Genomic DNA, 25,899 nt, shown 5'->3' on the forward strand with positions numbered 1-25,899 from the left:
ATGCATTCAAGTGCAGAGACACACACACGAAACCTTGCAAGAACAGTTCCATGATAGGAGCGATTCTTGAAACTGGTCGAGTGAATTAAAAAGATGGTTACACATTAAAAACGGGATAAAATAATTAATGATCAATAACATTCTTATGATGGAAACTTCAATAATAATGGACTCCAGCAGGGTGTCTGCAGCTCCTCCCATCCATCGGACGACTCATTTTCAAATCCTCTGTAAGGCGCTGCGACTTTTACGTTCATTTTGTTTGAAAGCTGCTGGATGAATAAACTTCTGAAAGGATAAACAGGGAACAAGACCAAGAATAGAAAAGTACATCCGAACAAATAGACCATTTGAAGATATTTGAAAACATGCAGCAAATGCAATTAAATTGGAGATGAAGAATTTTTTTTTAAAAATATTTATTTCGGTAGATTAAATTCAAGAGATCAAAACAGGCGTCAATCATCAAACAGCCTGCTCTTATTACCGACAACAGTTCATGGTCTCCATACACATGAACATTCTTTTGAGTCAAAGTCATGTTTGTATTCCTGGTGAGTACATGTTACATGTGTGTGACATGTGTGTCACATGTGCAGAGAAAATGAACTTGAGTCTGAAATCCAAGTCAGTGTTATTGATAAGAAACTTTTGAAAGACATGTAGGTTGGCTGATTGCACAAAAACTGCTTCTGCTATGCAAAATATTTGCAGAAATCCAACGTCGCTCGATGGTTTGGAGGCAGTCACTCATCATGAAACTTGGGCAGCTTATCGCCAGGAATGACCACACGCTCCACCCCTCTGTGTGTGATCACCACCAGGTTAACCACGCCCCCGCTGACGTTGTCTCTGCCCATCGCCAGAGCAAGAGCTGCAAGCGCGGGGACAGGAAGAGGAGGAGGGGAACAAAAAGAAGCAGGTCAAGTTCAACAAGTCCTTGTACACAATCTCTAACATCTGAGGCACCAACTGCCTAACTGGGCCTAAAAGTGGTTCCAGTCCAACCAAACAGAGCACATGAGACACTGCAGGGGCTGTCAGAATACACACCTCCACTGAACCGACGCCTGTTCCACTGAGGGTGAAACTGAACACTGGTTTCTGGTTAATGTTTTGTGTTTAGTTCCAGTTCACAACAAAAGCTCCAAGAGGCCTTAAATCTGCAATATGAAGTTCCTTCACCTCCACTCACAACCCGATGGTCTGATTTCTCCCAAAGACAAAGGGACGAGACTGATGACGGTCGCTCGTGGCCAGGCTCTGACAGGGGATCTCATCAGCAGATGAGGCTTGGAACCACTAACCACGTGCAGGATGCACTTGATGAGCTGCAGCAGCTCGTTTTGGGATCCCTTAGTCCCCTACAAGTGGATCTGTTCATCTGATCGGTGTGAACGCCGTCACAAACATCCTGACTAGTACAATCTTACTTGCTTTTTGGACAGAAACGTAAAATACTACAACGCTATACCGTTCGTGGCAAACTGCAGGCAGTCCTCTCTGCTCATGTTAGGTGTGTACTTGGCATCGATGTAGCCGTAGATATAGGTGCTGCCTGAGCCCCCGATGGTCACAGGCTGCCGGACTAACATCCCACCGAGAGACACCACGTACACCTGGAACAGGGCGGAGACTATCACTAAGGCAGCCACATGCACCTGCGATTCACGAGCATCACCGGTGCCGTCTACCCACCTGTGGTCCTTCCTTACTGTCCCAGCCCGCGGTGATGAAGCCAGCCTGCAGCTCCTCTTTGTTCCTGTAACACAGCTCCTTCAGCACCGATGCTGCTGCTATCACCAGGGGAGGGGCCTCCATCTGGACACTGGGGACGAGGGAAGATCAAGAAAGACATGGTGGGGGGCAGACCGGCTGACCAGGTCGCTATACTCCGTACAGCTTCATGTGTGTGAGCACAGATCAGTCAGTTCATCCAGATCTACCTGTGGAGGGACAGCTGGAATTTAGCAGCCTTGGTGACGGCCTGAGCGTCGGCGAGTGAGCCGGCCATGCAGCAGAAGATGCGGTCATGAACCTGAATGACCTTGTTGATCACCTTATTTGATACGTATTCTCTGAGGACACAAAGACAAGTCCCACAACGCCGTGTTACACAGATTACTTGCACAGACAAAACGGCAAGGCTTTACTTTTTTAAAATATAAAATATATGCTCCAGTATCACTGTACTGGCCACAAAACTTCATGAATATTAAGAGCAGAATTATAATATAAATTTCAAGGCATTTTTTTTGTCACTCTCAAAGACTTTTTAATGGTGTCGATTTTTTTAACTTTAAATTTATCTTAAACGGATATCAACGGATACCTTTTTTGGCCTCAAAGAACTCCTGATGATATTTTGTTTTCTGAAAAACTTTTTTTTTTTTTAAATGACTCGGTCAATTATCCTAAGAAGGCAAGGAACAGTAAAATGAGGTTTGGATTTTCTTGGTGGAAAGAGTGAACAGGAAAGTTTGAGTTTATGTGAGATAAATAGTTTAAAAAAAGAAAAGAAAACCCTGCAGGTCTTTTCTTAGTGAAGCTCGAGTAAAATCTGTGCAAAGCGTGTGTTTTTGTCTCTTTCACGTCAATAACAAGTTATTCCTGCACTCACTTTGCTGTATCGGTCAGTGTCAGTTAAGGACCTTCATCAGGAAGTGAAGAATGTTCCAGGGAAGCTAATGAACGCGGATGAAAATCATCGTGACCGTGAGCACGGTTTTTATTTTAAAAAGCGTCTTTGGAACCAAACCAACTCCGTCATCAGATGCAGGCGGATCTCTGAGCTCTGTTGTACCACACTCAAGGTGTTGACAGTCACATGACATCCTCACCCTCCGATGGAAGCCCTGGAGTCCGAGCCAATCACGACCCCTCCATCAAACGTGGCAGCCAAGATGGTGGTCTGGGGGGGGGAGAGAGAGACCGTGAATGCTCCGATCCCTCAGCGTAGCAGGAAATATTACACGATGACACATAAAACGGTGCATAGCACAAAACCGCTGAGCCTGTTGTTCTTTGGCGTGGACAAGGCTATGAATTCTGGGACTTTGAGTTCTCTGAATGAATGAGCGTCACTAACTGAAACGTGAAGTTTAGTAGCCAGTTGTTTTTCTCAGTAGAAATATAAAGAGAAATCTCGTCCGGGACAAACGTGCAATTGACTCTGATACTGAAACACGTGGAACGACCAGTCGACGTCGTTTCACGATATTTGGGGTATTTGTCAGGTTTGGCGTCACCTGTCCGGAATCGATCGTTTTACGCGTTGGTTTTGGACGCACTTGCTGGAAACCGTGAAAAGGTCCCGGTTTACTCACCCCTGTGCTCACTCCTTTCACCTGTGAGTCCACGCAGCGTTTCTCCATTTTCACTCCAAAACCGAAAGAAAAGTGGCAGCCGTGACGCTCTGAACAGCGACCTCAGGCGCGCTCGGGACGCACAGGGACGCAGTCAGCTCCAGAATGGCGCTATCAAATATCCGCGAAACTGCCGCAGCGGGCTTTAATTTCGACAACGCGGCCAGGTAGGAGCTTCTTTGTATTACTGCCTAACAGCCGAGTGAATGAAGAGCGGATATATTGCCGTGAGACCCCGCTGAGTTGTCACGGAATCAAAAGTGAAAGTGTAGCTTGTTGATAAGTTTGGTCCGCGAAGCAAAGCCGCGATGCTTGCAGCGCTGCCACTGACGTCTCCTCTCTGTCTCGTCAGAAATGCCGCTCTGGAGGGTCTTTTTGAAGGACGGACTCCCAAACCCTTGAAAACGGGCACCACCATAGCGGGCGTGGTGTTCAAGGTGGGTGAGAACCGGCAGTAACGACCCCTCCGTGGCTTTCAGCCCGCGGACTGCCAGCAACTCTTCAAAGAACAAAGAAGATAAGACACCAAAACTGCTCTGATGTCCCTTTTTGAGAGAATTCATACGAATAAAATGTGTAAAGTCACTCATATGGTAAAATATGTTACTTCAACTTCTTTCTTTTGAGAAGTACGCTGATAGCCCATCAGAGTTAGAGGGCAGACAAATCCCTCCTCTGTGTGTGTACCCCCCCCCCCCATCAATTCATCAGGTCTCTGATGAAGGACAAATAAGAAAGGAATAGAATGAAGGACACGGTTTGGGTTTGAATTCAGTTTGACACGTGCAAGAATTTGGGACACAAATACTGATTCAGTTGGCAAAAGCTTTTTCACTCTGGTCAGTGTGAGAGAAGCGAGGGCGAATTCATCTCTGCACCGCGTTTCCTGCTGTAGACTGAAAAACTGACTGGACAAAAGGCTGTAAACATGTGGCGCCGCATGAGCACGAGAGGCCAAAGCCAGAGGATGAAGGGGGTCTTTATGAAACTGTTAGCTTGTGTACGTATACATGTGACTCATCTGATGGACGCGTACTTGTAGGATGGCGTGGTGCTGGGAGCAGACACAAGAGCGACCTCCAGCGAAGTGGTGGCTGACAAGATGTGTGAAAAGATCCACTACATATCTCCAAATATTTAGTAAGTCCCACGTCCCACGCGTTGCATTTGTTTGTAGGTGTAAGAACGTGACTGGAGTTATTCGGTCCACTGGATGCCTGTCAAAAACATAGGCCTGGTTTAACGTGTGATGTATTTATGTGTGTTTTTCTCTCTAGCGTGTTAATGTAATGATCCGTGTAGTTCCCTTGTCACTATGCTTAGTTTTGTGTGGCGATCCGGAGGAGCAAGTGTCACGCTGACTCATGGTAAGCAGGAGCCTGCTTCTCCGTGGCTGAGCGTGCACTCCTTGGTTGCATCCATCCACTGATCTCACAAGCTCAAAATCATGGAACGCTTGGGAGAATCTCTCAAATATGCTGCAAAGGTTCACGTGGTGGCCGGAGGTGAAAGGTCAACTTCAACACACCATGGCAATATTCTGCAAAAACATGGCCACGACTCAGCACCATTTCAGTCGACTTGCGCAGCCAGATGGCCCTCTTTTGTGCTGTGACATCACAAAAGCCACATGCGGCCACTGCGGAGACGCTCGGCCTCGTAATCATCAGCTCTCCAGTCCAGCTTTCATTAACTTCCTGTGGGAGTCTGCACTACACACAGAATATTTCGGGAGTCTGGACAAACTTGGACGCCAAATCCAACTGGAACGTACCGGTAACAACAACCCCTCATGCCTGCCGACTCTCTCTCCAGTTGTTGTGGCGCAGGCACAGCCGCGGATACTCAGAAGACCACGGACCTTCTCTCCTCCAATCTCTCCATCTTCTCTCTGAACAGCGGCAGGAACCCCCGCGTCATCATGGCGGTCAACATTCTTCAGGATATGTTGTACAGGTTTGTGTTGCACCTGCCAACGTACCTGAGTGTGCATTCACACAGCAGCGGTTCTGCTAATCAGACTTCTCTTCAGGTATCGCGGCCAAATTGGAGCCAGTCTCATACTGGGAGGAGTGGACTGTACTGGGAACCACTTGTACACGGTGGGGCCATACGGCAGTGTGAATGAGGTGCCCTACCTTGCCATGGGTATGTGACACAGCATGATTTCCTCTAAATAAGACATTCTGTGTTGACGTCACTCATGGGGAAGCTCACTAGCTCCACCCAGGAGGTCAAAAACTGATGGACAGATTATGATGAAGTGATTATGGTTTGGAAGTGATCTGGATCAAATAGTAGATCCTGGATCCTGGATCCTGGATCCTGGATCCTGCAGCAGGTCATTGGCTAGTAGCCAGCTCGGACATGTCAGAGACCAGTCTGGTGTTTGCATCCTGGGTCTGTCATTGAGAAGTCTTGGTTTCAGTAACATGGAAATAAGGGCACCTTTTGACAGCATCCATCAGTGCTCCGTCTGAGGCCTTTCTAGCTCAGGTCAGCTTGCATGAACTGCAGTTTGCTGCCGTTTTTACCTCGACAGGAAGAGTGGGACCGCGTCGGTCAGCCTGGTGCTGCCTCAGGCTAATCACCAATCATTCTTCTACCTCTCGATGGTCCTTCAAAACAGCAAACCCAAAGTCAAACATGTCATCCTGTGTGTGCTTGAGAATTGTGCGAACTGACTGGAGCTGCTAAGTTTCGACTGACACTTTGGTCCCATGCTCTGCGTTTATCAGTTAAAACAAAAATCCGATGAGTGCGAATGTGTGTATTTTTATTCACAGCCCTCACGGACGATGAGGTCACTCACTGATTTTCCTTTGTGCTGGCGCAGGATCTGGTGATCTGGCAGCTCTTGGGATCCTGGAGGATGGATTCAAACCCAACCTGGAGGTACGTCACCTGAGCAGCTGTGAATTCCAGCTCAGACGTAGTGACGTCACGTCCACGGAGGCTACATAAGAATGTGCATTCCTCAATTCTCCTCTTTATTGACCTGTCGATGTCAGCTGGAGGAGGCAAAGGATCTGGTGCGTGTCGCCATTCACGCAGGAATCATGGAGGACCTGGGCTCTGGAAATAACCTCGACATCTGCGTCATCACCAGACAAGGCGTGGACTACATCCGACCCTACCAAGAGTCAGAGTACAAGAACAAGAGGTAGGTCAGAGTTAGCGGTGCATCACATGATGGAAGGGGGAGGGGCATTGTCCGAGAAAGAACATTCATTGGATGAACAATTAGCACAAGCCCCCCTTAGATGACAGGTCAATCATTTGAACCATCTGTACAGGAAGAGAAAAGACAGGAAATAAAGTGTGTAAAAACAGGCAGAAAAACAACTGATGTTTTTTTTGTATATTTGGTGTCTATCAAGACATGAAAGAACAATTAAATGTGGCAGAATATATTTAGTTTCATCAGATCTTTAGTGTTTTGTGTGATGTGATCTTTTAGCTTTTTAAGTGCCGAACAACCTCCCTTTCCTCAACATGCAGTAATGTTCTCAAAGAAAGTAAAAACCGTCACTTTACTTTTACTGAGTCACGCCCCCCCCCCCCCCAATACCGAGGTGTAAGCCTGTCTTGTGAATTCCAACATTCACAACATCCTTTTGTTCTCTCTCTGTCCACCTGTCTTCTCTCAAACAGGGAAATGAGATACAAGTACCGTCCCGGCACAACACCAGTTCTGACAGAAAAAGTAGTGCCATTAAAGGTGGCAGTGGTCGTGGAGACGGTACAGCGGATGGACACAGCCTGAAGTTGTGTCTTTCTTTTTCACTGGCAAATAAAATTTGGTTTTATTGCATGGTTGTTTTAATTGTGAAATAAATCAAACTCTTCTGACATCGGTTCCTGCTCTGCTGCTATGTTTCGCTGAGGTGAGGAAGAGAGACGCATCTGAAACGAGGCCTTACTCCTCATTGGTTGATCTGTTGCTACAGTATGGAATGATGAATAAAAAAAATCATATTAACGCGCGACTGATGTCTTCTGTCCTCACATTGTTCGATCATCTACTGACACTTCAGGTCATTTTAGTCGTATTTGATTGATAAATACAGCAGGATTGTATCTGATATTTACTGTTACGCACCAATCAAAAGAGGCTCGTGGTAACACGCTTCGATTTGATGAATTTACCTGCGTGTCCCACCTGAGCGTCCACCTGAGCGCTGCATTCTGCTTGGAGACTGATGATGAGGAAATACTACGCTCTGCCATTGGCTAACGAAAGTGTCTGTCGCTGCTTGATATGTGAACATTCGTGGTTTCTTCTCACCTATCGACTTCTTTTCAAATCTCAAGTCACTGCCAATCAATGCTTTAAATTAACGTGTCGTGGTCGGGCGTTTGTTTTGTGTTGCTCGCCGTTCCATGAGCGGAACTGCGTGGTTTGTCAAAAATCCTTTCACTTTCGAATTCTTTGTCTCCTACAAGGAACGAGTCCCTCACGCCTCGTCCTCGAGCTGTCGGGCAGAGTTGCAGTGCAATAAAACATAATTTGCCCCCTCAAACACACGATGGCTCTTTTCGAAGTCAGTGGTTTTAAGTCTTATTCTGAACTCCGGGCTCAAATTCTTCCATCCGGACAGACGCACCTCGTCGACAGAACCAACCACTACAATTTCGGGACCAAAATTCAAGAATTCGCGGTACCTCTGGGCGCAGATGTAAGTATCATTTCACCAGGGTGAGTGTTAAATTATACACGAGCCGGAAACTCTGGCAAGAGCGCGTCAGACGCGCCGAGCTTATCACGCGTCTCTTGCTTTCGTTCATTTTTACGATCAGGTGACAGTCAGTATGAAGTTGTGTTTGGATAAAATATCCCACTCTCATTTACTCTCACCCCCCCCCCCCCTTACACACACGCACACACACATCATGCCACTTTTTTTGTTTCATCTCAGCCTTCAAGGTTTCTCAAGTCCTGCAACCAAGACGGGGGTGTGAGCATTGACCTGAACCACGGTACGACCACCCTGGCCTTCAAGTTCAGACACGGAGTCATCGTGGCTGTGGACTCCAGAGCCTCAGCGGGCAATTACCTGGGTATTTCTGAACGATGTCTGCATGTTTGGAGATATGTACACAGATGTATAAAAACAGATCAAAAGTTGATCAAAATGTCGAATTAAAATAATCATTTCACCGAGGCCAGGGATCAGGTTTGACCCCGTGTTCAAGAGCAGCACTTTAACACGTGAGTGAACGTCCCCACCAGTCTCACAGGCCCTCATCAGACAAGCCGCTCATCAGAGTGATTCCTCGCTCAAAAAGTGTACTTTGCCCTTAAAGTGCTCACAAATTCTTGTTTTGTCCTCATGTAGTTTTTTTTTCACCTCTGTGTGACTTCTTTGTGACTCCAGAATGCAAAAATGTTGGCGACTGAGGGCCAGCATCTCCTAACAGCAGCAAAACCGTCACTTTAAGACTCAACTACATGGTCGGCTGTAACCGTCATGGTTTTTGTAGTCCGTAAATACTTTACTTGGAGCTGAAGACAAACTACAGACTAGCAGTTTAGCTGCTGGATTGGCTTGGCAGCACCATGAACACGTGAGGAGCGCCCACTGCCCTGTAGAAGATGGCTTACAAGTAGAGGAAATGTGTAGTTGTATCTTTGTGCGATGGCAATAAAGGCTTCTCCTTCCTCCAAAATATGTCACGAACGTCTGCAGCATCAAACGACGTCAACAAAGTGATAGAGATCAACCCGTACCTGCTGGGCACCATGTCCGGCAGCGCCGCAGACTGCCAGTACTGGGAGAGGCTCTTGGCCAAAGAATGCAGGTTTGTTCACCTTCCCAACTTTTCTGTTTTCTGTCACTGAGTTTCTCAGCACTTGATAATGAAGCATAAATGTTTGTAGACTCGGAAGAGGGTTGTCTGTCGCTCACACTTGCAACCATTGCTCCATTGCTCTGAGTGAGGGGGATAATGAGCCTCATGCGCCCCCCCCCCCCCCAAAAAAGTGCCACCACAACTATGTCCTGACAAGCGATGTAGTCTTGTTTAGCAGGCTCTACTTAATGATACTTCTCAATAATATCTGCCTTTGACTGGCTGACTGATGGATAAGTGATGTGCTGATGACAGACGGATTTTTCAGGCTCTACAGGCTGAGGAACAACCAGAGGATCTCTGTGGCTGCAGCGTCAAAGCTGCTGTCCAACATGATGCTGGGCTACAGAGGCATGGGGCTCTCCATGGGGAGCATGATCTGTGGATGGGACAAACAGGTGATGTTCAGCAGGATCATTCCACCGCTCAGGCTTTTCACCTGCTGCCTCGTATGTGGACGTCTTCATGGAGATGCCAGTGAATACACAAGTGTTAGCACAGCACCATCAAAAGTCCTCAGACGTACGCTTTCCTCAGGCAGACAAGGTTTTCATTTTAGGGTTGGGGCTAGTTATGCTAACACTTCCCACCTACGCCCATTCATTGTGCTAAGCTAAGCTAAGGTGGGTTGATCTTTGTGGTCCCGGCGTCTGAATGCTCTCAGAGAAGAGAGGAGTGGGTCGGCGCTGTTGTCTGGCTCTGGGGGGGACGGATGAAAGACACATCAAATTGACGCGATCCTTTTAAGAATGTCCAGGTAGCCGCTGATGAAGCACCGCATGTAAGCTGAAGAAATGACTAAAAGAGGTAGGATATCATTGTGCTGAGGTTTTCTCAGAATCTAGCGGGGTTGTAAAGTAGTGGCGGCAGTTTGTGCTGGAGATTAAAAAAAAAATCTGCGTCCTGCATATTAAATGCAGTCTTGAGAGTCGCAGTGTGCTGCTGTGCGCAGGGTCCTGGTCTGTACTACGTGGATGATAATGGGACGCGGCTGCCCGGCTGGATGTTCTCCACTGGCTGTGGGAACGGCTACGCCTACGGTGTGGTGGACAGCGGATACAAGGAAGACATGACGGTTGAGGAGGCGTATGAACTGGGCTGCCGAGGCATCGCTCACGCCACACACAGGGATGCCTACTCTGGAGGAGTGGTGAACAGTGAGTGTGCTCTGAGAATGAGCCAAACCTCGAGCAGAGATGCCGACGTTTTGTTTTAGATGTACGATTCCAACATTAGTAATGGGCCATCAGTGGAATCCACTGAGTGGTGACCAGGCGCGGTCCAGCCATGAACCTGTCACTGCAAGAACACACTATCAAAGTAGTACAAAAACTTGAATGTTTGATAGTAAAATAGCATATTTAAAGGGATAATTGATCCAAAATGTCAAATGAGTTGTTTTCTCCCCCTCATGCAGATGGAAGGTCAGGGGGAAGGTTTTTTTAGAGCACAAAATACACATGGAGTTCCACAGGAGACGGTGTTGCAGTCATCGCTAAGACAACGGCTGTGAATGGAGACTAATTCTCAAACATAAAAAAATACAAAAAAAAAGAAACTATTCAGCGTCTCCCCATCGCTCAGCTGAAGGGATGAAAGTGTCCTGCCATGCTGAACGTCACTGGCCCGTGATTTTATGATGTTAAAAACTTTTGTGAAGTTTCTCACAATTAAACTTAATTTTTAGTGAAATTACTGCAACAACTTTGCCTGTGAAACCTCAAAGGTTTTGTGGACTAAAAAAAAAAAAAAAAAGCTTTACCTGACCTTCCATCAGCATGGAGGGAGTAGAAAATGACCCAATCTACTTTTTTGAGTGACGTACTACGTACTCTAACTACAGATTTTAAAGGCGCCGTGCAGATTTGCATGGAAATTTGATACAGGTTGGTTTAAAGTATGTTATCTTGGTGTGGGCTCCTATTCATAGATGTGTTTGTGTGTTTGTGTCAAGTGTACCACATGCAGGAGGGTGGCTGGATAAAGGTGTGCAAGGAGGACGTGTCAGAGCTGATTCACCGCTACAGGAAGGGAATGTTCTGAGTCGGACCCTTCAACGACCCCTGTTCCTCTAAACTTCTCGCAAATTATGACAATGTTCTCAATGAAATAAAAATGATTTGAGAGATGCTGTGGAAAAGGTGGATATTTGATGATTTGGAATATTTGTGACTCCTTGATTTTAAAAGGGAAATATCTGTCGAGGCCGAGCGTTCAGGGTGGACCGGGATGGCCAGAGCCTAGCTGGGTTTACATGGAGCCCAAAAATTTCAATTAGAATCGGATTAGAAGTCCAAACTGAATAAAAACGTTCCATATAAACACCTCAATTCGAATAAAGAGGCCTAAACCGAATGGAATTTCATTTGGTTTCACAGGGGTAAAATATTCCTTTTCCCAAAAGGATCAGATGTAAAACCTTATGTAAACGGTGAAAGGGAACGCGGTCAGGCGGTGTTCTTCCTGCTCTGTCTTGACCTGAACGCGCAGTGACGTTTCCTCACTTGATAAAAATGGTGGCTTCCAAGCAGCAGTGCACGCAGAACTGGTCCGAAGCAGAGAGTTTATTTTTAATACAAACTCTGAAAGACCTGAACATGATCGCACGCTTAGACGGGAGGAAAAACAAGAAGTTATGAACTGTAAAAAAAAAAAAGAAAAAAATCCACGAAAAACTCAACGAAGCCGGCATCGACTGAAGCGTCGAACAAATTAGAAGCCCCTGGAGAACTCTGAAGACCGGCTACTACGAGGATAAACAGCACAACAACAAAAGTGGATACGATCCCACCAACTCTCCGTTTTTCGAGCCGATGGACAAAATTATGGGCGGTTCCGCTTAAATGAAGTGGCACATGTCAACACCAGATCGGAATAGATCACGTCACGTGTAAACAGTCGACCCGAACTCTTCAATCGGAATGAAGAAAAAGTCCGCATGCAAACGTGGCTGCTGACTCAAGTTCTCAGAAAACAAACAAACTGGTGCTTAATGTCACCAACGCAACAAAGTCAAAAATCCACAAATTAACAACTCAAAATCGCAAAAACCAAAATTTGTCATCAACAAAGAAGCAACAGAAGAGGGCAGGCAGGAGGCTGGCTGGTCTCAGCAGACCAACTAAAGACCCACATTGAGGCGCACGACACTGAGGACAAAAAGGAAAAGCAAAAATTAGTTTGGGAACAAAAAACTCAGAAGAGGAAAAGACAGTTGCAGTGCAATGACCGGGGAAACCAGAGTACTGACGAGGCAAGGGGCGGCAAGGTGAGCTGGCACAGGTCATCCACGAGGGACTGAGAACCACCTGACAGTGAAGCAAACTCTGAGCCGGTGTTTTATAGAGCACTGATTAGGGTGGCTGACGATGATGTGCTTCAGCTGCTACCTGGGAAAGAGTTGACCAGCCACGCCTCCTGCCACAGGTACACGATGGCGGGGCAGCACAAAGCTTAGAATAACATCCTTAAACCGATTGTCACACCACAATCTGCAGAAAGTGAATGACGAGATTTGTTGCTCCCAAAAAGTAAAAAGATGCTGAAGAACCGATGGGCCTCGTAGCACCGGAGAGAGAGAGAGAGAGATAGAACTGAACAGACAAAACTTAAACAGTTAAACAGGTTTGATAATTGCCCACTCGAAAAATGAGAACCATTCCAGTGACATCACCTGTTGCCAGGCAGTACTCAGCCTCACAGGTTTGTCGTGGAGGTGCCGCAGGCTGAATGGACTCGATCCTGCCAGGATCTCTGATCAGTCACACACAGCGGGAACGAGCTGACGTGACATCACACCATTTTTTAAGAGGCTTTAACTTCTTGTTATTTATTCAAAGGAGCCATCGTCATCCATCCATCGTCATCTTCCGCTTATTCCTACACATTAAGGGTCGAGGGGGGTGGAGCCTATCCCAGCATCTATGGGTGAGAGGCAGGGTTCACCCTGGACAGGTCACCAGTCCATTGCAGGGCCAACATACAGAGACAACAACCATTCACACTCACATTCATACCTACGGTCAATTTAGAGTATCAGTCAGCCTCGTCCCCAATTGCATGTCTTTGGACGGTGGGAGGAAGCCGGAGTACCGGAGAGAACCCACGCAGACATGGGGAGAACATGCAAACTCCACATAGAAAGATCCCGCGCCCGAGCCGGGACTCGAACCCGGAACCTTCTTGCTGTGAGGCCACAGTGCTAACCACTGCACCACCGTGCAGCCCCTATTCAAAGGAGCATTTGAAAGAAATGCTGTCAGAATACTGGCTCTTAACTTTGGGCTCACAGGCCAGATGTTGGGGGCTGGAACCTTTCAAGACTGGAGGCTGGATTTGAGATCCACTTCCTGGAGGAGGGATTTACTCTCGTTTGTCATGTCATGAACATGAAAACTACTTGTTTCAAACAAGTTACCCCAGTGAAATGAGACTGTAATTCTTATGATAGCCAACATGACTTTTTTTTTTTTGAAGTGTCATCAGTTGCCAGGTAAAGCTCAGCATTGCAGGTTGTTCAGGGGAACTCCAGAGGACTGAGGAGCCTCGAGTGGAAAACTCCTGGTAGAACAGGGATGAAAGCCATTTTCTTTCATCTCATTGATGCCCTCTAATCTTCAATGGCGACCTGCTTTGATCATCAAGTTCACCATCAGGGATGCGTTGACTGAATTTCTGTGACTGTTGTGAAAAACGAGCAGTGCTGGAAGAATGTCTCCTGGCGTGGATTTTACTGAGAGGCTGCACTGGAAAACAAATCAATCCATGGAAGAAGTTCCTAAACTCCTAAGTCATCATGACGACAACAAACTCTAAATGTACAAAGTTACCTTGTTATGGAAGTGATTTTTTTGTTTTTAAGTGTCATCAGTTGCCAGGCAGAACTCAGCACAGCAGGTTGTTCAGGGGGAATCCAGAGGACTGACGTGAGCTCATCTCAGAACAGCGATAAAACTCCATTTCCCTGAAGCTCGTTGACGCCTTCTGATCCTTGGCAGCGGCGGTCGCTTCCATGACGGAGTTTGACATCAGGAACGTTGATGGAGTTTGTGTGACCATCTAGAAACCTCATGAAATCTTCACGTCACCACGACAACCACAAAGAGTGAGCTTGGACAGGAAATGACAGACGAGGTGTTTGGATCATTGGGGACTTTATTTTAAAATCAGCAGAACAGAGAAAGAAGCGATCCAGCAGTGAAGCGTCAACTGACATTCATTTTCTACCACAAGACGACCAGGAACCGTGAGCTCTGCTCGCCTTCATCTACAGGTCCCTGAAAGACAAGAACACCCAGATCCTGGAACACATGGAGACGCTTCAAACTGACACGTTTCCACTCCAGGAACACCAGAACGAGCTCACACACTAAAACTGACTTCCCTTAGACAGAAGAACTGGAAACCAAACACCTCGATTGACAGGGAGAGAGAAAAACAAATCAAACCTGAAAACTTCTGGTTCAAACCAAATCAATCTGGTGGATCATTTTTGAGAAGAATGTTCAGGTAAATGTTTGTGAGCAGGTGAGGCGGCCAACGCAGCAAATCCCTCCCTCGCTGTCATCTCACATCTGAACAAGTGTGTCGTTACGATACTTCAGCCATTCGGCAGCTTCACTCCATCAACAGTGTGGAGTTGAGGTGGACAGGATTTGGGTTTTCTGCTGATCCTGGAAGATCTGATAAGATCCTATTAATCTAATAACCCCTTAACCTCTCATGATCCGGATCCACCAAAACTGGGCTTTCTTTGGGGAAAAATGAAGAAAACGACCTCGGGGTCACCGGGAGAGCGCAGGCGTCTGCCGAGGGATGATGACATCACTCCCTCAGGATCCACTCCTCAACTTCCATCCTTCCAGCTCATCTCCTCCTCTACTTCCTGCCAACAGTCAAACCAGCAGATCTGGGATGCGAGTCCCCGTCCCGTGACGTCACCTGAACCCCACACCTGTGCAGCCATGAGGGCGATGCCTGAATGTTGTGATGAAGGCCAGCAGCAGGACTTGACGTCATGCTTTTGTTTTAGAACGACAACAAAACCTACCAGAAAAACTGCAGAAGCGAGAACTGTTAGCGTGTGAGATGATTTAAATGTTTTAGAATCCCTCTCCTCTTCACTGAATCTAAATATCACTTTGCTTTTACCACCAAAAATCACTGAAACATATCAATAACATCCCTTTCCCCCAATAATTGATTAAAAATAACTGAAAACAGGAATTTTTTATGTAAATTTTCAATTCAACTCTTTGATGACCAAAAATGCAGTTTCTGTTTATCTCGTTTTGGTAAAAATCTCCTGCTACAAGAGGAGTTTTCAAACCCACACATCAATGATTTATTCTGATTATGAACCAGTTTAGTCCCAGTTTAGTCCCAGTTTACAGACGGCCAGGATGTGATGGCGTCTCTCTTTCTTCAGTGACAAACATTTGCCAAAGACCTGAGGAGACAGGAGATTAAAAACACATCAAACGGAAGGCAAAATCCTTGAGTTGTGAAAACCTCCTGTCCAGCCAGAGGTTTTCTTTGAGCGTAAACATGAAGAAACCATTTAGAGCGACTGGTAACTCACGCTGGGCAGTGGTGGGTTCAGGACTCAGGACTGGGATTCAGCTCCTCCAGAACCTCGGGGGTGTTGACAGCTGTGGGGTCAGAGACACGGTGTGAGCTCACAACCAGAGAAACCACACAGAAACCTTCTTCCCAGTTCCCACTGGATGAGAAGAAAAGCAGCGTCTACTTACGAGTCGGAGGGCGTTTGTCTGAAATGGAAAGAAAGACAAAAAAATTAAACTCTCAAAAGCTGCAAACGCCAGAAAACAGCGGCGCTGCTCCAGCTGACAGTTGCCTCTCTCAAACTGATGAATCTCCTCCAACTTTCTCTCAAACCCAACATGACTTCTTCTGATCCCGTCTCTCCCAGACATGTACAATTAGCTTGAAGCTAACTGCTACCCATAGCTGCTAACTGCTATCATCATTCATCATCATTTGTGAGCGCTTGAAAGGCAAAGCTCTCTTTAGAGGGAAGAGCCGCTCTAAGGCCTCTCACCATTCCTCCTCTTGTGAATGACGAATCCAACGGCAGCCATGACGACGACGGCGAGAACGGCCACCACGACAGCGATGGCGATGGTCATGTCCGTCTTCTCTGTTGGGGGAAATCCAACAAAAATGGTCACAATTGTACAAACTAGTCGACGCCAAACATTCAATGAAAATGTCACTGCAAATGATGTCATCAGTGAAATGGCGTTGCCTTGAAAATGAAGGCCATCATGTGACAATTCTGAAAACCCTGACTCCACACAACGTCACCTCTAGATTTCTGTGTGGACCAAACAAGTCAGCAGTGAATGCATGAATGTTGCCCAGCAGCAGGGGGGGTAGGCAGGTTCCAGATCCATCAGGCAACACCCTGGAGGAGCTCCACCCTCATTTTAGTCTTCCAGACGAGCGCTGAGCCTGATCTGGAACTCTGAGCGCCTCTATTGTGAACCTCTGGAAGCAACGTCTCCTGAATGAGTTCCACTGATTCTGATCTCACCGTTGCTCAGGATGGCGTCTTTTTCCAGCCTGGTGACGAAGTCGTCCTTGACGCCCGAGAGCTGGAACACACATTCGTACTTCCCCTGATCTTCAGGTGGGAGTTTCAGGTCGGCGGCCATCTGGAAGGTTCCGTCGTGGTTGGGGAGGATCTCTCCCAGGTCCACGTCCTCGTGAAGCTCCTCCCCATCTTTCCTCCAGAACATGGCGGCTCTGTTGGGGTAGAAACCTGTAGCGAAGCAGCTGACCGGCGAGGAGGGAGACTTCTGGAGGAGAGAGACTTTGGGAAGCTCTGGAGGGAAAAGACAAACACAGATGATGGTTGATTTAACTTGACGTCCCACTGGTGGCGTTCCTGCTTGATAGGAATGAAGGGGAGGAAAGAAAAGGGCGAGGAGGAGTGACAGGTAGGGCTGAAACACTTCCTCCAGGAACTCCATGACTAAAATTCCTCTGAACTCTGCTTTGCCTGAAATTCAGTCTTAAACAGCTGAATTATTTAAGACCGGAGCTTTGAGGAGCCTAAGTTGAAGTTTTGATAACGTTGATGATCACACAGCTGTGGTGGCTCTCCTCTCTGAGTCAATGCAGTTCCTCCACACACACACACACACACACACACACACACACACACACACACACACACACACACACACACACACACACGTCTGCTCTGGTGACTTCCTTCATCAGCAGGATGGTTCATAAAGCCGCCCTAAAACCCAAGGCCTTTCTCTGTGTCTCCATGCATGAATTCAGCCACGATTCAGTTTCCACAGCAGAGCTGCAGGTGGAGGAGACTCGTTGTTGATGATGGAGTTCATTAAAACAGTGGGAACTAACGTGATGGTCAGTGACATCATCAGCGCCACCCAGGTGAGCTGACACAATCAAACAACTCCATAAGGAGGCTTTTCCATTAAACAGGAGAGTCGGAGTCTCTGTCAGAAACGGTCAGACCTCCTCACCAGGTGAGGGGGGGCCGACTGATGACTCATCAGTCACACGCGCCCTCGTCCTCTCCCACTGATGAAGGAAATAAAAATGACAAAACCAGAGTGTCCGCACAAATCCAGTGTGTGTGAAACCCTGCAGTGTAACGTCCTGCTGTCCTCAGCCTGCTGCTGTTGGATTGACAGGAAGACTGGGGTGTGTGTGTGTGTGTGTGTGTGTTTGTGTGTGCGTGTGTCTCGAAGGGAACCTGAGACCCGTGGGACATCGCCTGAGTTTGACCGTTTCGGCAGAAACGACGGACACAAATCTGAGCACAGTTGTGCTGATGAAGCGTTTCCTTCTAGTCAGACGGAGAAAGGAGCGCATCTCCAAAAAGAGACAGTCCTGTCCTGGTGCCAGAGTTCTGGTGTGGCAGGCCACCATCAATAAAACACCAGGCACTGAGCCACAGAGCCCCTGAAGCACTGATCCCAGACCTGCTGAGACGCAGGAACGACTCACATCCGTTACTGACCCCTCCTTCTAAATTTAAGAACCCAGCATTTAATTGGTTCCTTTTCATTTTAAGTCACCATTTAGTTGCTCTTGTTGGACTTTGGCGCTCTCTTACTGGTGGTTCTGGTTCCTAAATACAGACACACAAACTCATGAGAGGAGAAAAGGTGGCGTGGTGAGCCGACCCTGTAGGACCCTGTTAGTACTTCAGTAAAAACTACAGTAACGTCAATGAAAGTACTGTCAAAGTGAAGTTACTTTACTCAGTACTTTTACACCGGCGTTTCATTCTTGTCCATTTCAGAGATTTGTCTCATTTTCTCTTTGTGTCGCGTCGCTGCTCTGAAATGAAGCAAAGTAACGCCACCGGAAAAAAACAAGCCAAAGGTGCAACACTTCTCCTCGGCCTCCTGGATCAATCAGCAGAATAACTGATAGATTACTGGAGTACTGAAAGAACCGCTGGCTGCGGCCTGAGTGACGCACATCGTGGAACACACGCCAGGTCATGTGACTCTACCTGTTCTCAGGAGGGAGCTCCTCCCATAGTTGACGTACTTCTTCAGCCATTCAGGACAAATCTTGGTGTAGTAGTTCTTCCTCTGTGTGATTCTAGCGTTGTCATTGTCCCACTTCAGTTTGGTGATGACGGCCTGCTGGTTTGGAGCGATCCATGTCAGCGTCTGGAGGTCAAACGCTAGGAAGTCTTCTCCATCGTAACCATACTGATCAAAAGCAGTGACCTCTCCAGTCTCATCGTCCCATTCACAACCGTACATCGTCTGGAAAATGTGGACCCCTGAGAGACAGACAGAGACAGAACCTGCAGTAAACCAGAGTCAGATCCAGACCAGCTGGTCCCCCTCCAACACAGACTCCCTGCTCCACAGAGACCAGTTGGTCCACACTGGGGGAGGTGTGTACCTGCAGGTGTGTATATCTATGTGTGTGTATCTACATGTGTGTATTCATATTTAGGTTTGTGTGTGTGTTTCTTTGTGTGTGTGTGCATCTGAACTTGTGCGTCTGTTTTTGTGTCATGTTTTTATGTGTGTGTGTATTTGAATGTGCGTGTAACTGAATGTGTGAGTATCTTTGTGTGTATCTGTATGTCACTGTATGTGTGAGTATCTTTGTGTGTATCTGTATGTCACTGTATGTGTGAGTATCTTTGTGTGTATCTGTACGGATCTGCATGTGTGTGTGTATGCATGAGTGTCACTGTAAGTGTGTATGTTTTATGTGTATGTGTGTATGACTGTAAGTGTGTATGCCTTTGTGTGTCCATGTTTTTGAACCTGTGTATATCTTTATGTGTGTATCTGCTTTTGTGTTTGTATGTAAATTTGTGCGTTTATGTATGTGTATATATGTATGTGTGTAACTGTATGTCTATTGCTGTGTGTCTGTATGTGTGTATGTGTGTCTTTATGTGTGTATCTGTGTTTGTGTATCTGAAAATGTGTGTATCCCCCCCAGTGTGTTTGTGTGTATCTGTATGTGTATTGTAGCGTGTATCTGTATCTGCATGTGAGTGTGTGTTTCTGTACATGTGAGTATCTTTATGTCTGTGTATTTTGTGTATCTGTCCATGTTTTTAACGTGTGTATTCATGTATTTATCTGTGTGTATCTGTTGTGTGTGCATCCCTCAGTGTGTGTACCTGTATGTGTGTATCTGTATGTTTGTATCACTTTTTGTGTAGCTGTGTGTGTTTGTATCTGGAAGTGATTGTGTATCTGTGTTATTTTAAGTGTGCATCTGTGTGTTTGTGTGTATCTGTGTGTGCGACTGTGTGTATGTCTTTGTGTGTCTATGTGTTTAATGTTTATGTGAGTGTATGTTTTTGAGTTTGTATGTATGATTGTGTGTATCTGTGTGTGCGCGCATGTATGTGTGCGTGTGTCTCTATGTGTATTGTAGTGTGTATATGTGTTTGCATGTGAGTGTTTCTGCATGTGTGTATCTGTGTGTTAGTGTGTATCTTTATGTGTTTGTGTATCTGTTTTGTGTGTCGCTGTGTTTGTGTATATGTGAGTGTGGCTGTGATTGTATCCGTGTTTGTGTAACTGTGTGTAAGTGTATATGTGAGTATCTTTATATGTTTGTATTTTTGTGTATTACTATGTGTGAGCACATATCTATGTGTGTCTATGTTTTCTGTGTATTTGTGTGTATCTGTTTTTGTGTAGCGCTGTGTGTGTTTGTGTCTGTGGTTAGCTTTGTGATTGTACCTGTAGGGGTTTGTGTGTGTTCTAGTGTGTGCATCTGTATTTTTTGTGTATCTGAGTGTGAGCATATATCTGTGTCTACGTTTCATGTGGATTTGTGTGTATCTGTGCGTTTGTGTATCTGTGTGTAACTAAGTGTGTATGTCTTTGTGTGTCCATCTGTATGTGTGTGCATCCCTCAGCATCTGTATATATGTGTGTGTGTGTGTGTGTTTGTGTGCATCTGTATGTTTGTATCTGTTTCTTGTGTTGGTATGTGTTTGTGTATATTTGTGTCACTGTGTGTTTGTATCTGTAAGTTTGTGTGTATCTGTATGTGTCTTTATGTGTGTCCATGTTTTATATGTGTATTCATGTGTGTGAAAGTGTGTCTGTGTGCGTCTGTATGTGTGTATATATGCTTGTGTGTATCTGTAGATTTGTATGTGTGTAACTGTATGTCTACTGTTGTGTGTATCTGTGTGCCTATACTGTATGTGTGTGCGTGTCTGAATGTGTACTGTAGTGTGTATCTGCGTGAGTGTTTCCACGTGTGTATCTATGTGTGTATCTTTGTGTGTTCGTGTATCTGTGTGTGTGCATCCCATGTGTGTGTATGTGTGTAACTGTATGTGTGTATCTGTATGTGTGTTTGTGTGTATCTGTATAATTTTTTGTGTTGCTGTGTGTTTGTGTATATGTGAATGTACATGTGTTTGTATTTGTGTTCTTTTGTGCATCTGCATGTTTGTGTATGTGTGTTTAACTGTATGAGTATGTTTGTGTGTATTTTTTGTGTATGTGTGTGTAACTAAGTGTGTATGTCTTCATGTACATCCATGTTTTTAACGTGTATTCATGTGTGTTTTTTTGTGTTCTGTTTATGTATGTGTGTATTTGTATATGTGTGACTGTATGACTACTGTTGTGTGCATCTGTTTTTGTGTGCTGCTGTGTGTGTTAGTGTGTGTGAAGCTGTGTGTTTGTATCTGTGAGTGTTTGTGTGTTCTCGCGTGTGCATCTGCATGTTTGTGTGTATCTGTGTGTGACTGTATATGTGAGTATCTTTATGTCTCTATATTTTGTGTATCTGTGTGTTTGTGTCTGTATGTGTGTACATGTGTACCTGTGTGTGTGAGAGTGTATCTGTGTGTGTCTTAATGTGTTTTTTTAGGTTTATTTGTGCGTTTGTGTTTATCTGTGGGTGTATGTCTTTATGTGTGTGTTTTTTAATGTGTGTACTCGTGTGTGAATCTGTCTGTATGTGTGTATCTGTTTTGTGTTAGTGTGTTTGTGTGTATTGTTGTGTGTGTGTGAACACAAACCTCCAGTTTGGTTGAATCGTTCTTTTGCAACCTCAATGTTGTTTTTGTAGACCTGCCAGGCATTAATAAATTTCTGAGTCTCCCCCTCCCAGTACTCTGGATCGTCGGCTGTGATTCGCTCCATCCAGTCCTCCTTGGCTTCTGCTTTCTTGATGTTGCTGTCAAAACGAACCGTCTCAACTCCGTTCACCAAACCAACGCTCACAAACTCTGGGAAGTTTGGGACTTGAGAGGACGAAGTGTCGAAATACCTCAGGGAATGAGTCACTGTCAGGAAGAACAATGAGAAGATTTTCAAACCTGCAGTCTCATGAACCACGTTTTCATTTTAGTTTCCTGAGAACCAAATCTGCAGAGCCTCCAGCCGAGGTTTCTGAATCAACGAGCGGACAAATAAAGGAGGACGTCTGGTGTTCCTGACGATTCCGTCGGCAACTCCATTTTCTAGGCTTCAGCAGAAACACCGCTAGAAACCTGAACCGGACGCACAAACAGGAAACCAACGCAGCTTCACTTCTCGTTGAGGACCAGAATTCCCAGGAAGGTTTGTGCTCCTCAAGTTTGGAACGTTGAGTTCATTGCTTCGTGTTTCCGGAGGCCGAGGTTTGTTTAGATCAGGGGTGTCCAAACTACGGCTCGTCCGGTTTTTATTGGCCCGCAGCAAATTCTGAAAATATCATTGAACATGGCCCGCACAAGAAGTTGGAGCTCAACTCTGTTGCACTTCTCAGTTCCAACACTAGATGGAGCCAGCCACGGAACGGTGCTTCCCCACTAAACAAAATTAAGCCAAGACAAACTTTCACCAGAAATGGCAAAGAAAGACAAAATAGGCAGTGAGTGGAGAAGATTTCAAACACGGTGGGAAAAAGAATGGGTTTGATTGATAAAGAAGATGTTGATGTGATGGAAGAGTTTGATGTCCGTCGACACCACGAGACCAAACATCGGAGCTACACATCGTACAAAATGGCGGCCAGCCGTCAAGCTCAGCAAGTTTGTTTTTCCATGCTCACAAAACACAGGAAAACGGCAGCTATGAAGTCGATGTCCTTGGAAGAAGTTCAGGAAGTCCACAACGTGGGCCTGTCCACAAACACAGTGATGCGGCCAATCAGGGACTTGTCAGCGAACTTGAAACTTCAGCTGAGACACAAAGCTCGAGCTTTGGATTTTTACTGGACGGCGTGCGATTGTTGAGCGGGGAGGAGACGATACATTTTTGCTGGACGGAGGAACTGCTTGATACGATGAGCCTAACAGGGCACGACGACGGGTGGAGATATTTTTGAAGCTGCGTCAGAGGCAGCTGAGAAGACGGAGCTCAACTGGGCAAAAGGTCAAAGAGAGCGGAGGTCAGGCTGTCAGGAAGAACAGTCCAATCACCAAGAGGCACTGGGAGCCAGGACTGTCCAGCGGGGCGAGGTGAGGAACACCTGAGCTGGGGGACGGTACCTCTGCGCCTGGCAGACCTGGCCTTTTTAGTTGATCTTGCTCATGGTCTGGATACACAGAACAAGAACCTACAAGGCAAAGAACGGCTGGTGCCACACCTGTAGAGCCTCCTGTGTTAAGCTCCGCCTGTTTGGGACACAACCACCCAGCGTGGACGCTGCACGCTTCCCTGCTGTCTGAAATCAAGTCCGCTTTCGGTACGTCTCCTCCAGTGTGAGGCCCCGCCCCGCTCATTTTTCTGTCTTCGGCCCTCACTAAAATACTTTGGACACCCCTGGTTTCCATGATGTTCATGCAGCCAGAAAGAAGAAGCAAACCTGATCCAGTGTGAACCCTCCGTCACTGATCCAGATTCATTGATCCCAAATTGTAACGCCAAGTTTCTCCTCTCATCCAGATTTTGGGTGAATTTTTCTAACTTTGATGAGTAAAACATGGAGGAGATGTTGAATATTCAGGCCAGTTTTCTTCATTCACTCCACTTTCATTTCTACAAATTCAGCAGAGTTTCTGTTAGCCTCACTTTTTACAGTGGAGAGCTGATTGATGTTAGATTTCTGTTCTTCCAGCTGATATGATTTTGCTCTCAATCCTGACTGAAGGTGTTGATCAGGAATTTAAACACAACAATAACAATAACAACAACAATAATAATAACAATAATGATATTAACAATAATAATATTAACAACAATACTAGTAATAACAGTGAAGAGCCTCAGATCCTGACAGTAAAACACTAAATCATCTCTTGTTAAATAAACCTGAGTCTTTGACAAAGAAGCCTTCAAAGATGACGTCGAGCTGCGGTGAACACGTGAATTTTAACGTGAAGGTTTCGTTACTTTTGAAGACGTCAGTAATCTGTAACGGAGTCCCGGGACCTTCGGAGTCTCGAGACACTTTCTTTCTTTCCCATCAACGGACGGTCAAGCAAACCGGACTCACCGGCAGTTGCGTATTGTGCTCCCGCAACAAGGAGGAGGAAGGTGGCGGTGTTCATGGTCGCCTGTCGCCGCTGCAGCTTCGGTGGATCACGCAGGAGTTGATGTCGACACACACGGAGCTTCCAGATCGAGCACCAAACCTGGAATGAGCGTTGAGACGGAGATGTGGTGACATAAAACCTCCATGTGAGCCAATGAGAATTCAGAATCAGCCCCGACGTCACTTGTAGCTCGGTAGAACTCACCGCTACAGGTTAGGAACGAAAGCGAAAGAAGGGAGTTATTTTCCTCTTATTTGAGCGTTTAAACCGAGACGAGAAGACGCCTGGGCTTCATCCGGGGTTTCTGGACCGTCAGGTTTGTAGCAGCGCGATCAGAACCTGATGTTCAAAACTGGTGAAGGTTTTAAAATGGAGATTTTTGTTCTCCTGGGGGGTTAAAAGTCTCCGTCAGCAACTCGTCACCACTCTGGACACGCAGTTACTCCGTTCTTGAATTCTGTACCGGGATCGATCAACTGTCCTGATCCAAATATCGATCACCGACCACCAATCGAGTGTCAAGTGTGGTGATAATGTGGTGAAGAGCTCCCCCTAGTGGCTAACACCCTGCTGCTGTTCCTCGGGTGGACCGCGAGGCTCAATCGCCTCTGAATACAAACGGACTGGAAACAGATGTCATTGACACGTTCAAAACTCTGTCAGCGCCACTCAGCAGCGTTTTCCCACTGGAATCTTCTAGAACGTTCTCATGAGCCTGTTTTATGGCCTTCCAACCCTTCAAATGTCAACCTGTCCCTGTTATTATTTCATGATATCAGATTTTGTCTCTGTATCATGATGAAGTCTCAACATGTCAACCTGTTCCCTCCTTCTGTGACCTCAGAGAACCACGTAGGGTCATGGCTGATCCACACGTCAACAGCAGACACCTGGAGATGGTGAGCGGAGTCTCTCTGTCCCCTGCTGATGTCACCATACCTTCCTGACCTTCTGCCTGGAGGCTCAGGGGCAGGGTTCCTCCTCTCTGAGCTCCAACCAGGAAGTAAACATCTCTGGTCATGTGACAGTTCACACCAAACACAAGGCACCTCACGTATTTCATGCAGGCTCTTTATTGGTTCAGGATCTGACGGAATCGCGCCGATCACCAGTCGGTAAAAACTGTAAACCTTTAGGATCTGCAGCCTCAGGGATCTCCTGGGTTCAGACGTCTCCATCGCGTCGGCGTGGCGGTGAAACAACAACCAGAGACACGAAGCCCTGCAGGGGCGTCAGCGCGTTCAAACCTCAGCGGCTCATCAGATCAAATCTCTGCGATAACGAAAGCCAACTGCGTCTGCTCACTAAAAACTGCTCCACTGCAGAAACTCCACACCTGTGCTCCTGGACACCTGAGGCTGCTGTTGAGCGGCGTTTGCTTCCACGGTGGTGAATCAGGAGCTACGCTGGGCTTCCAGCCTCCTCATCACATTCATGTGGTTCCTGTGGCAGGAGTTCACACGTGGAACTCCCGCCAGGTGAACTGATGTGGTGCGTTTTCATGTCCACCTTCCACTTTGATGTTCTCCTGGCCTTTAACAGGTTCATAAAGAGGTACGGGGATGTAGAGTTGCTGCTCGTATTCTTGCTTTTACAGGTCAATTCAAATAGAACAGGTAAATACACCTGAAACTGTCCTCTCCAATACTAAACATGAGCTGAGATCATGAAAATTAAATGCACTGAAAAGACCAAGGATCA

The 25,899-nt window shown here is 46.4% G+C and overlaps 4 protein-coding genes and 1 long non-coding RNA gene across 6 annotated transcripts; 2 read left to right on the forward strand and 3 right to left on the reverse strand.

The window, feature by feature from the left end:
* Window positions 1-427: 427 nt before the first annotated feature.
* On the reverse strand, window positions 428-3,739 carry psmb12 (proteasome 20S subunit beta 12). Its single transcript, XM_086193550.1, has 6 exons — window positions 3,327-3,739; window positions 2,841-2,911; window positions 1,947-2,078; window positions 1,699-1,828; window positions 1,475-1,619; window positions 428-874 (listed from the first exon to the last, which is right to left on the reverse strand). Exons 1-6 carry the CDS (start codon window positions 3,372-3,374, stop codon window positions 747-749), a joined length of 654 nt encoding a protein of 217 aa, XP_086049676.1. The 5' UTR covers window positions 3,375-3,739; the 3' UTR covers window positions 428-746.
* Window positions 3,091-7,336, forward strand: psmb13a (proteasome 20S subunit beta 13a). Its single transcript, XM_086193540.1, has 8 exons — window positions 3,091-3,532; window positions 3,718-3,802; window positions 4,408-4,505; window positions 5,181-5,321; window positions 5,398-5,513; window positions 6,202-6,260; window positions 6,377-6,528; window positions 7,020-7,336. The coding sequence occupies exons 1-8, from the start codon at window positions 3,471-3,473 to the stop codon at window positions 7,129-7,131; spliced, it is 825 nt and encodes a 274-aa protein (XP_086049666.1). The 5' UTR covers window positions 3,091-3,470; the 3' UTR covers window positions 7,132-7,336.
* Window positions 7,337-7,633: 297 nt separating this feature from the next.
* psmb8a (proteasome 20S subunit beta 8A) lies at window positions 7,634-11,363 on the forward strand. The gene is made up of 6 exons (XM_086193536.1): window positions 7,634-8,044; window positions 8,285-8,426; window positions 9,056-9,167; window positions 9,487-9,616; window positions 10,171-10,375; window positions 11,173-11,363. Exons 1-6 carry the CDS (start codon window positions 7,895-7,897, stop codon window positions 11,259-11,261), a joined length of 828 nt encoding a protein of 275 aa, XP_086049662.1. The 5' UTR covers window positions 7,634-7,894; the 3' UTR covers window positions 11,262-11,363.
* A 494-nt stretch (window positions 11,364-11,857) lies between these two features.
* LOC147240347 (uncharacterized) lies at window positions 11,858-12,519 on the reverse strand. Its single transcript, XR_015111256.1, has 2 exons — window positions 12,469-12,519; window positions 11,858-12,367 (listed from the first exon to the last, which is right to left on the reverse strand). It is a non-coding gene; the product is annotated as an uncharacterized LOC147240347 (long non-coding RNA).
* A 1,835-nt stretch (window positions 12,520-14,354) lies between these two features.
* Window positions 14,355-24,322, reverse strand: LOC147240348 (class I histocompatibility antigen, F10 alpha chain-like). 2 transcript variants are annotated; one of them, XM_086193492.1, is made up of 8 exons: window positions 24,159-24,321; window positions 21,757-22,023; window positions 18,742-19,020; window positions 16,774-17,064; window positions 16,279-16,377; window positions 15,971-15,988; window positions 15,799-15,868; window positions 14,355-15,666 (listed from the first exon to the last, which is right to left on the reverse strand). In XM_086193492.1, exons 1-7 carry the CDS (start codon window positions 24,211-24,213, stop codon window positions 15,816-15,818), a joined length of 1,062 nt encoding a protein of 353 aa, XP_086049618.1. In that variant the 5' UTR covers window positions 24,214-24,321; the 3' UTR covers window positions 14,355-15,666; window positions 15,799-15,815. The 2 variants fall into 2 exon arrangements, with proteins under 2 accessions (XP_086049618.1, XP_086049619.1); XM_086193493.1 differs by lacking the exons at window positions 14,355-15,666; window positions 15,799-15,868; window positions 15,971-15,988; window positions 16,279-16,377; window positions 16,774-17,064 and having other exon boundaries at window positions 18,713-19,020; window positions 24,159-24,322.
* Window positions 24,323-25,899: the final 1,577 nt, after the last annotated feature.

This window comes from Aulostomus chinensis, chromosome 22 (genome assembly GCF_037954235.1).
Source record: "Aulostomus chinensis isolate RoL2024-O1b breed Wild chromosome 22, RoL_Achi_v1.0, whole genome shotgun sequence".
NCBI lineage: Eukaryota > Metazoa > Chordata > Actinopteri > Syngnathiformes > Aulostomidae > Aulostomus > Aulostomus chinensis.

Bases quoted from the DNA above. Each gene is read 5' to 3' on its own strand.
- psmb8a (XM_086193536.1), top strand. From the start codon at position 7,895: ATGGCTCTTTTCGAAGTCAGTGGTTTTAAGTCTTATTCTGAACTCCGG. The intron at 9,168-9,486 runs GTTTGTTCACCT...CGGATTTTTCAG, and splicing joins CTCTTGGCCAAAGAATGCAG to GCTCTACAGGCTGAGGAACA. The intron at 9,617-10,170 runs GTGATGTTCAGC...TGCTGTGCGCAG, and splicing joins TCTGTGGATGGGACAAACAG to GGTCCTGGTCTGTACTACGT.
- psmb13a (XM_086193540.1), top strand. From the start codon at position 3,471: ATGGCGCTATCAAATATCCGCGAAACTGCCGCAGCGGGCTTTAATTTC. The intron at 3,803-4,407 runs GTGGGTGAGAAC...GCGTACTTGTAG, and splicing joins TAGCGGGCGTGGTGTTCAAG to GATGGCGTGGTGCTGGGAGC. The intron at 6,261-6,376 runs GTACGTCACCTG...TGTCGATGTCAG, and splicing joins GATTCAAACCCAACCTGGAG to CTGGAGGAGGCAAAGGATCT.
- LOC147240348 (XM_086193492.1), bottom strand. From the start codon at position 24,213: ATGAACACCGCCACCTTCCTCCTCCTTGTTGCGGGAGCACAATACGCA. The intron at 22,024-24,158 runs GTGAGTCCGGTT...TCTTCCTGACAG, and splicing joins AGCACAATACGCAACTGCCG to TGACTCATTCCCTGAGGTAT. The intron at 16,378-16,773 runs GTGAGATCAGAA...TTCCCCCAACAG, and splicing joins AGACGCCATCCTGAGCAACG to AGAAGACGGACATGACCATC.
- psmb12 (XM_086193550.1), bottom strand. From the start codon at position 3,374: ATGGAGAAACGCTGCGTGGACTCACAGGTGAAAGGAGTGAGCACAGGG. The intron at 2,079-2,840 runs GTGAGGATGTCA...TTGTGTCCTCAG, and splicing joins TCCAGGGCTTCCATCGGAGG to AGAATACGTATCAAATAAGG. The intron at 875-1,474 runs GTATAGCGTTGT...CCGCGCTTGCAG, and splicing joins CCTGCAGTTTGCCACGAACG to CTCTTGCTCTGGCGATGGGC.